The following is a 9,454-nucleotide window of genomic DNA, read 5'->3' as shown; positions in this document are numbered from 1 at the left end:
TGAGTGATTTCTCCCTGACCTCTGGGTGTCGGGTGGGGTGAATCTACTCACACACAGGTCTCACACCCTGGACTCTGCCTCCATCCCCCTCTACATCACGTCCCAGGTTGGGTTTGGGCATTTAGTGCAGGATGCACACAATGGAGACAAACTTCCTATGATCAGAGTTCCCCTTCCAGAGTTGACCCCTGCAAACATTCATTGCAGAGAGAAGGACCAGTCTGATGTGAGTAACTCAGCAGAAAGAGATCCAGCTCCCTGGGCCCTCCCCATGACCATGACCCTGAGAAAGACCCTATGAGGCCCCGTCAGGGGCTAGACTAAGGCACCCCTGGGATCCTCGCAGAGAAGTTCAACCTGGGAGCCCCTCCCCAGACACCTGTCACAGGGATCCTGACTCCAGGGACCTTGGGGAGCCTGTGTCAGGGTGGGTCTGTGCTTCTGGGCAGGGCTGACTTAGACCTATGGTTTCCTGGGTGCCTGAGTCACAAGGCTCGTGAGCTGCTCACAGCCAGGGATCTGCCTCAAAAGCCCATCTGGGCTGGGGTCCTTCACCTGAGACTATGAGTGGAGAGCACATGTGGACAAGGTCCCCATGCCATTAGCTATTTTCCCTGGGGGACATAGAGGACTCCAGAGGATGGTCAGCATCCCCAGGGGGAAACAGGAAGATGCTGCTCGCAGCCCCTCGTCCACCAGGGGTCAGAACAGAGACTCCTCTGTCGAGGACACAAGTGGTCACAGAGGCTGTTAGCTGGGGCAGCTCCTCTGTTCCAAGTGTTAGGTCAGGAATTTGGGAAACAACTAAGATTCATCCATAGACAACCTGGCAAGTCTGAGACCACTCACCATCTACCCTGTTTTATTCAGGGGAACTGAGTTACAGGGGAGCATTCACGCAGTCACACAGACCAGGACTGTCCAGTCTGAGTCACACCAAGACCTGTCTGCACTCACAGCCCATCCTCCCCTCCACTCCAAGGGTCTATCACACATGTGCAGACCCTGACACCAGCTGTTTGGTCAGTACCTTTCTTCTTAGATGTGCCCAGCTCAGAGGGAGAGATTGTGGCCTGGGGAGTGAAAGGAAATGGAGAAATAATCTGTTTTCACTCCAGAACCAAAGTACCTGCAGTGACAATCAGAGTCAGAGCTGGGAACGCCCAGGCCTCCCCCTCAGGTGGCTGATCCACACCTCCCTGCCCTGGACTTGAAATCCCTTCTTTGCTTCCTGATGTGTTGGTGTCACTCCCGCTGGATGTGAAGGGAAGGACTTTGCCTCACTCCTCACTCCACCCTGCAACCAGCTCAGGGTCCAACATGTAACACACCCAGCTGCTTTTGATGAAGGAAAGAATTATGGTGAATGAATGAATGAGGATAATCTCTATAGAGAATGGAGCCTAGATACAGAGTCTTAGGAGATTTGGGCCACACCAGTTCCCTGTCCCTCCAGGGGCAGAGACCTACATTCCATCCCTCTGACCCCTCTGACCACTGCCTGGTGCCAAGTCTCAAGGTGATTGTGGGGCTTCTCGGCCACTAGAGGCTTTTCCAGGCTGCACTGGTCCAGCCCTGGGGCAGCCCTGGGCTCTTGGTCCCTAGGGTCCTTGAAGTCACCTGTAACCCCCACTGCTTACAAAAGACATTTCTGGCTCTCTCGGCTCCTTCCATGTCCCTCATCTGCTCCTCCTTCACTCCAGCCCCACTGGCCTGCTCTGCTCTGCCTCCTCCACCCTGCAATATCCCTGGATTCTCCTGCTCACACATATGTTCAGGCCCATCCTCCTGGGCAACAGGAAAGGACACAGAAGTCAGTCAGAGCAGCAGTCCCTGGCTCCATCAGGAGCCAGGTTCCCAGGTCACCAGGAGAAAGAGGCTCCACTGTGCCCCATCCAGGACTCCTTCCCTCCCTCATGCCAAGAACAGGAAGAGGACACCTGACAGGGACATGTAACCCATTGATCTACTCTCTGTGTGACTCAGCCAGGGAGTCAAAGGCAGGAGGACAGACCTCAGTCCCCAAAAACTCACAGGATCACTTCACCCTTGACTCGTGATTCACATCCATGTGGTATGAGGCTCCCATTCCTCCCAGGGACCTGGAGACCTTCCTAGCTGGGGCTGGTGACCAGCACCATCTGATGGTTCACTGCCTGTGTCACACACGTGTCCTCATGAGGCACCTTTGCCATGGAGTGGGATTCTCTCATATGGTGAGGTGTACCAGCCTCTGTCCTTTCTCTTAGGTGCAGCCCAGTTTGAATGAATTTGCTCAAACTCTAGTTTGGTTTCCTGAGTTAGAGAGAAAAGGAAGAGCACATGCCACAGCCTGTGTGTGGGTACCTCCCCATTGGCCTGACTGCCAAAGAAACTGGGAACCGAGTCCTTCTTTCCTACATGTACCAGCATGACATGTATCTTTTCCACCTATTTTGTGTCATCTCTCCCTTTGTGCAACAGACACGCCTACACTTGCCCTCAGGTCTCTTCTGTCCTCTTAGGCTCACAGCCCCCTCTCCAGAGTCACTGATATTTTTAATAAATATTTTATTGTTGTTCTATTTACCAATTGTTCCCAATTTTTCCTGCTTTGCTCTCCTCACCAGGCCTAACCACCATGCTTAACAGATAAGCCCCATTCTGATGTACATGTCTGTGGGTCATTCATACATGTCCCTTGACTAGTCCCTTCCCCTTCTTTCCACCCTTTTATCCCTCCCTTTCTCCCCTCTGGTCTCTGTCAGTCTGCTCCTTTTCTCCATGCCTCTGGCTCTGTGTTGCTCATTGTTTGTTTTGTTCATTTGGTTTCAATCATAGGAGAGATCATATGGTATTTGTCCCTCACCACCTGGCTTATTTCACTTAGCATAGTGCTCTCCAGTTCCATCCATGCTGTTGTGAATGGTAGGAGCTTCTTCTTTCTTTCTGCTGCATAGAATTTCATTGTGTAAATGTAACATAGTTTTTAGACCCACTTATTTGCTGATGGGCACTTAGGGAGCTCCAGCACTTGGCTATTATAAATAATGCTGTCATGAACATTGGGGTGCATAAGTTCTTTTGAATTGTTTCAGGATTCTTAGGATATAATCCTAGCAGTGGAATCACTGGATCAAAAGGCAGTTCCATTTTGAGTTTTCTGAGGAAATTCCATACTGTTTTCCACAGTGGCTGCACCAGTCTGCATTCCCACCAACAGTGCACTGGGGTTCCCTTTTCTCCACAACCTCTCCAATACTTGTTTTTTTGTTGTTTTGCTAATGATATGGCTATTCTGACCAGTGTGAAGTGGTATCTCATTGCAGTTTTGACTTGCATCTATCTGATGGCTAGTGATGCTGAGCATCCTTTCATATGTCCTCTGGGCTCTCTGTATGTCCTCCTTGGAGAAGTGTCTGTTCCTGTCCTTTGTCAATTTTTTAATTGGATTATTTGTCTTCCTGGTGTGGAGTCATGTGAGTTCTTTATATATTTTAGAGGTCAAACCCTTGGGTAAGATATCATTTGCAAATGTGTTTTCCCAACCAGTTGGATCCACTTTCATTTTAATAATGTACTCTTTACCCATGCAGAAGCTTTTTAATTGATGTAGTTCCATTTGTCTATATTTTCCTTTATTTCCCTTGCCCTAGGAGATATATTGGCGAAAATATTGTGTATGGAATATCTTAAATTTTACTACCTGTGTTTTCCTCCAGGACACTTATAGTTTTCACAATTTATATTTAAGTCTTTTATTCATCATGAGTTTAATTTTGTGTATGGTGTAAGTTGGTGGTCGGGTTTCATTTTTTTTCCATGTAGCTGTCCAGATCTCCCAATACCATTTATTAAAGAGGGTATATTTACTCCATTTTATGCTCCTGCCCCCTTTGTCAAATATTAATTGCCCATAGAGACATGGGTTTATTTCTGGGCTCTCTATCCTGTTCCATTGATCTATGTATCTGTTCTTATGCCAGTACCAGACTGTTTTGATTACAGTGGCCTTGTAGTATAGTTTGATATCAGGAATTGTGATCCCTCCTACTTTGTTATCTTCTCAAGATTGCTGAGGCTATTTGGAGTCATTTTAGGTTCCATATGAATTTTTGAAATGTTTGTTTTATATCTGTGAAATATGTCATTGGTACTTTAATAGGGACTGCATTGAATCTATAAATTGCTTTAGGTAGTATGGACATTTTAATTATCATTTTAATTATGTTATTTCTTCCAATCTGTGAGCATGGTACATGCTTCCATTTGTGTCTTCCTTAATTTCTTTCTTCAGTGTTCTGTAGTTCTCCAAGTATAGGTCTTTTACCTCCTTGGTTATGTTTATTCCTAGATACTTTATTTTTCTTGTTGCTATAGGGGAGTCACTGATTTCAACCCACTAGATCTTCCTTTGGTCACACTGTGATGCTGGTTGGACTCAGAACTTGGTCTGTGACCTTCAATGTTCTCTTGACAGAGAGATTCCACCAGAGACTGGTCTTAGATCTTTGGGGCATGAATAATAATTTTCACATATTCTTTTTACAATTTTAACTCAAAGTGCTGTCTCATAATGCCAAACACAATTAGTCCATGAGGGCCATATTTCAGCAAGTTCCAGCTCCCCACTTCCCCAAGTCACCTCTTCTGTAGTTGCTGTCGTCTGAGTGTTTGAGGAAGGGTCCTGCCCACTGAGTAGGAGACAGGACAGTAAAGACCGAGGGCAGAGATCCTGGTTCTGCTGCCAAAGCCAACCAGCTCCAATGTCCCTCACTATATTCCAAATCACTCCTGAACTCTGCTCAACCCTTTCTGGGGTCACTGTCTCATATCAGTCACCATGAAACAGTCACCAGGCCTGGGCACACTGCCCACCTCATGGCCCTTCAGCCTGAGTCCTGAACTGATCCCCAGATTTGCACAGGTCTCCCTGTGTATTGTTTCTGCTCGACAACCCAGTCCCAGGACACACTGCCCAGTCTCATCAAGGTATAAGGACTATGGATGGCTCTTCATGACTCATCTCTAGGATAGCCTTGGAATATGAGGCTACTATGGAAACACATCTTGACCCAGCAATGTAGGTCTGTGCAGCTTGAAGGGACTCAGCACCTGCACATTCCATATAAGATCTCAAGGACAGTCAGGCAGTCAGCTGGTCAGTAAAGAACCAGGACAAATGCCCAGTGGTCTCTTGACTCCCAGGCCTATATCTTTCCATGATCAATCCCTGATACTCAATTGACACCTGAGAAAGTCGTACTTCCTCCAGACACAGCATTGGAGGCCTTACATTCTCTGAGCACTCAGATCCTCATGCATTTGTTTGTCTTGAGATACACAGACCTGCCTTGTTCTTTTAAGGATTCAAGTTAGCTGAGAGGTGAGAGGTGCCAACTCTGATTGAAGATGCCTTTGAAAAAGTCAAAGGTACCACCCAGGGCAATGTTCTCTCTGTTACCTGCACAGCACTGTTACCCAAACCCAGCATCACAAGCAACAACTCCAACCCCAAGGACTACAAGGCCTCTGTCCTGTTAATGTGTGAACCTGAGACTCAGGATACAACCTACCTGTGGCTGGTCAACAGTCAGAGCCTCCAGGACAGCGCCAGGTTGGAGCTGTCCAAGGACAACAGGACTCTCACTTTGATCCGTGTCATGAAGACTGACAAAGGACCCTATGAGTGTGAAACCCGGAACCCAGTGAGTGCTGGCCGCAGTGACCCCTTCACCCTGAATGTTCTCTGTGAGTAACTTCTGTCCCTGTGTGGTCCAGGCTGCCACCCAAATCCACATGCCAGACACCAGGCTACATCCCTCTCAGTCCAAGTACACAGACCCTCAACCTGGACACTCATGTTGGCCATGACTCCCTGTCCCAGGAAAATCCAGGCAGGCCTCAGGGTTTGGACAAACTGGTTGTCTCAGACTCAGCTCAGTGAACACAGGGGTTGTGTTGGGACCTTTCACAACAAGGCTGGGGCTCAGCTCAGAGGGACACTATGGCCCTTACATAGGCCAGGAGCTTCCCCTTCCCTCTGATGACATCATGTGTGGCTTTTCCTCTGTTTGCTCCAGATGGCCCAGATGCCCCCTCCATTTCCCCCTCAGACTCCCATTACCCACCAGGGGAAAACCTCAACCTCTCCTGACATGCAGCCTCTAACCCACCTGCACAGTATTCTTGGCTTATCAATGGGAGGCCCAAGCAACCCACACAGGAGCTCTTTATCCCCAGCATCACTGCAAGTGACAGTGGATCCTACACCTGCATTGCCCATAACTCTGTCACTGGCCTCAATAGGACCACAGTCAGGACCATCACAGTGTCTGGTAAGTGTCTCCTGGACCATCAGCACTGAGCTCGGGGGTGGAGGTTGGTTTGGTTTTCAGAAAAGATCCTGGACGTTGTCTCCATCCTGTGGCCATGGACCCAGCAAATCACAAATCCTTCCCCTGAACCCTCCCCCACATCTCTGTAGTCTCTCTCCTCCCCTTGCTCTTCTGATTTCTCATGGCAGAGCTGGGGTCCAGCCTTGGAAATGAGAAAGGGGGTTTTCTCATCCCCAGAAAAGTACCACGTGGTAGAGTGGGCTCCACCGAGGAGGACAGACAAGGGGGCCAAAGGCCAAGTTGCTTCTTCTGTCACTAACACATTCCTTCTGTCACTTCCTTTTCTGTGACCCACTCCATGTGCTCCAGGAGCACATAAATAAGAGGCTTTAAGTCAAGCTCATGTCTTGCTCCCCAAATGAAAGGGTGAAACCCCCACTCCCAAAGAAGGGTGAGGAGAACAGTCCCCTGCTCCCTGTTCTGCTCTAGGCTCACCTGGTGCCTGACTGTGCTGCCTCTAGTGCAAGGGACAGGGCTTGTGGACGAGGTGCACAGACACCCTGTCCTCAATCTGGCCAAACTGAGCTGCCCACCAACACCAGAGCCTCCCTCAGTCCAGGCTGCTGGAGACAGTGATAGTGTAGATGCCTCTGAACTGTGTCCTGGCTCTGAGGTCACCAGCAGTGTAACACAGTGTGACACCAGCATGTGTAATGTTACAAAGGAGAGCAGTGAGCAATGGTGCTTACCTGGCAGATGGGTAGATTCCTCCACGAAGTCCCTTCATGGGGCAGAAGGAGCAGTACCACAAAGAGTGTAGTTTGCCAAGAAGGCTGAGTCCCAGCCCTTGTTAAACTGTGACTGCTTCTCTCTAGAGGTTTCTCTTCTCTGTGTATTCACTCCACAGGCCAGGAAGTGAGAGTCCTATTCCCACTGAGAAATCCATTGGGTTAGAATTATTGAGGTCCTAAGGTCATGTAGACTGGCTGGTCTGCTCTCATTGTCTTATAAATTATTTAACAAAGAGGAAAAGCCTTCCCTTCTGAGCCTCAGTCTCCTCCTCTGGAAACTGGAATGAAACAACTGGACCTTAGAAACGTTGTGAGGATGTTTATTATGACATTTATGACATTAGAGTCCTTGGGGTAACTCACATTTAGGGCTCCGTCAGTGCTGCCAAATATTGATATTTGTATGAACATTGTTGTCATCAGCTGTAAGTCAAGACTTGCTGAAAATGTTTTTTATCACTCACCAGTTCTGTGACCTCCAGTGGTTTTTAAGCACCTCCCATCCCAGATTCTGTACATGCTTGGGGATAAAAGGACCAGATGATGGACAGGGTTTCCCACCTTCCCTGGGCACTGAACACAGTCGGTGCATCCTCATCACGAATCAGCACTGAGTGGACAGGTCAGGGCCTGCCCTCTGAGACTGTCATCAGGGCTGGAGAAGAGGAAACAGAGGGAAGGGACACAAGGGAAGAAGGGAGAGGAGTCAGGAGGACAGTGAACAGGATGAGGGAGAGTCAGTGTGAGAGCACGTGCACATTTAGAGCCGATGGGAGGTTCCAGAGTGTGAAATGACAGGATGCGACTGTGGGCAGGGGTCAAGTGAGGCATTGACCTTCCCACGAAGTCACACCATCAGGGAGGTTCCTATCCTGGGTCCTCAGTCTCATCCCTGGTCACTGCCTCTCCAACTCCATCTGCCTGTGGGTCCTTCCCCTGTGGACCCAGGTCCACCATGGTTTCTTAAGGCCTTGCCTCACAAAGACAGTGGGATGACAACACTACTATACTACACACAGATGGAGACAGTTCCTTCCTCCCTAAGCTGGCCTCCCCCCTGCAAGGCCCCTTGTGGTTTCCCCTGAGTGGACTTGGGCCTCAACCCTCCCTTCTTCCCTTCTCCTTTCAGCAGAAAATGACTACTCAGGATACTCTGCAGGGACCATCGCTGGCATCGTGATTGGGGTCCTCTTCGTGGTGGCAATGGGGTCCTCCCTGGGGTGTTTCCTGTACCACAGGAGGACTGGGAGGTACGATGGCATTTCCTTCAGCAGAATCCTGCCTCCACCAGAGACTGACCCCATCAACCCCAGGCCAGGAGGATGGAGGCCCCTCCCTGATGCTGGGCTGGCTCTCTGTGGCCTCCTCACTTCCCCAGGGACGTTCCTAACTCATTCCTTCAGGCCCCTCCTGCACCAGCTGCTGACCAGGGCAGTTTCCTCAACAGCTTCCTCATCTATCAATGAGTCACAACTAAAAAACTGTCCCCTCAGGATGTTCCCAGTTCACTCCTCACACCTGCACAGGGCTGACAGGGAGTAAGTGCTCAGTGAGGCACCTGCTGCTGTTTCTCTAAATCCACCCACCCTGTGAGGGGGATCTGCAGCCCCAGAATCTGAAGGGCATCCTGGCCAAGGTCACACAGCTGAGGGTAGCAGAACCTGCACAGACCTGGTGGGCTCAGGTGCCCCCACGTGGCTGTATTAGTAGCCACAACCCCTGGTGTGTGAGACAGGAGACCTGGGCCTGGACAGGACAGCAGATCCTGTGCTGTGGTTTTAGCCTCCAGTGCAGGCAGATGGAGAGAGAGGACAGGCCCCTGTCACAGTTCATCTCTTGGGCCCCAGGGGCACATCTGGCCCCAGCAGGCACCACATCCATCCAGAGGCAGCAGGCCTGGGGTCCCCAGTGTCCTGAACAAGCTGCTGGCCCTGCCTCCCTCTGTGGCCTTGAACTTCCCACAAAGTCATACCCTCAGGGAGATTCCTGTCCTGGGTCCTCAGTCCCCTCCTCAGTAACTGCCTGTCAAACCCGACCTGCCTGTGGGTCCTTCCCCTGTGGGCCCAGCTCAGCCATGGGTCCTTTAAGCCTTGCCTCAGTTTCCCTCTCCAGGGCCCTCCCCTTCCTAAACATTGGAGAGAGGTCCCCAACCTCTGATGGAAAGGGAGACCCTCCTAGTCATCTACTGTGACAACAAAGCTCCCCTGGTTCCCGTCACAAGTAAGTCTGACCTCTCCTAGGGCCAGTGACCCACAAGGCCTCACAGAGCACCGACCCCCAGCATCCACCCCTGGTGAGTGTCTGATCAGCCTGAGAGAGGCTGGGCCCCTGACCTGCCCAACAGTG

At 50.2% G+C, this 9,454-nt stretch overlaps 2 protein-coding genes and 1 long non-coding RNA gene across 3 annotated transcripts in view; 2 read left to right on the top strand and 1 right to left on the bottom strand.

Annotated features, from left to right (window-relative positions):
- LOC118497666 (carcinoembryonic antigen-related cell adhesion molecule 21-like) overlaps positions 1-9,454 on the top strand; it is an 834,765-nt gene that overhangs the window by 789,713 nt on the left and 35,598 nt on the right. The window contains exons 4-5 of the mRNA XM_036012846.1: positions 8,238-8,358; positions 9,349-9,401. Of these exons, the coding sequence (XP_035868739.1) occupies positions 8,238-8,358; positions 9,349-9,401 (174 nt within the window). The remainder of the gene's footprint in view (positions 1-8,237; positions 8,359-9,348; positions 9,402-9,454) is intronic.
- The window catches only part of LOC118497667 (carcinoembryonic antigen-related cell adhesion molecule 1-like), a 746,496-nt gene that overhangs the window by 706,639 nt on the left and 30,403 nt on the right, over positions 1-9,454 (top strand). The window contains exons 3-4 of the mRNA XM_036012848.1: positions 5,452-5,730; positions 6,063-6,317. Of these exons, the coding sequence (XP_035868741.1) occupies positions 5,452-5,730; positions 6,063-6,136 (353 nt within the window). The 3' untranslated portion in view covers positions 6,137-6,317. The remainder of the gene's footprint in view (positions 1-5,451; positions 5,731-6,062; positions 6,318-9,454) is intronic.
- Positions 6,906-9,454, bottom strand: part of LOC118497674 — a 34,447-nt gene continuing 31,898 nt past the window's right edge. Inside the window, exons 4-5 of the long non-coding RNA XR_004900196.1 lie at positions 8,397-8,402; positions 6,906-6,940 (exon numbers count right to left, since the gene is read on the bottom strand). This is a non-coding gene — a long non-coding RNA (uncharacterized LOC118497674). The remainder of the gene's footprint in view (positions 6,941-8,396; positions 8,403-9,454) is intronic.

The sequence above is a fragment of the Phyllostomus discolor genome, chromosome 12 (genome assembly GCF_004126475.2).
Source record: "Phyllostomus discolor isolate MPI-MPIP mPhyDis1 chromosome 12, mPhyDis1.pri.v3, whole genome shotgun sequence".
NCBI lineage: Eukaryota > Metazoa > Chordata > Mammalia > Chiroptera > Phyllostomidae > Phyllostomus > Phyllostomus discolor.
The sequence above is the reverse complement of the archived record's forward strand: the minus strand, read 5'-3'. Positions and strand labels throughout refer to the sequence as shown.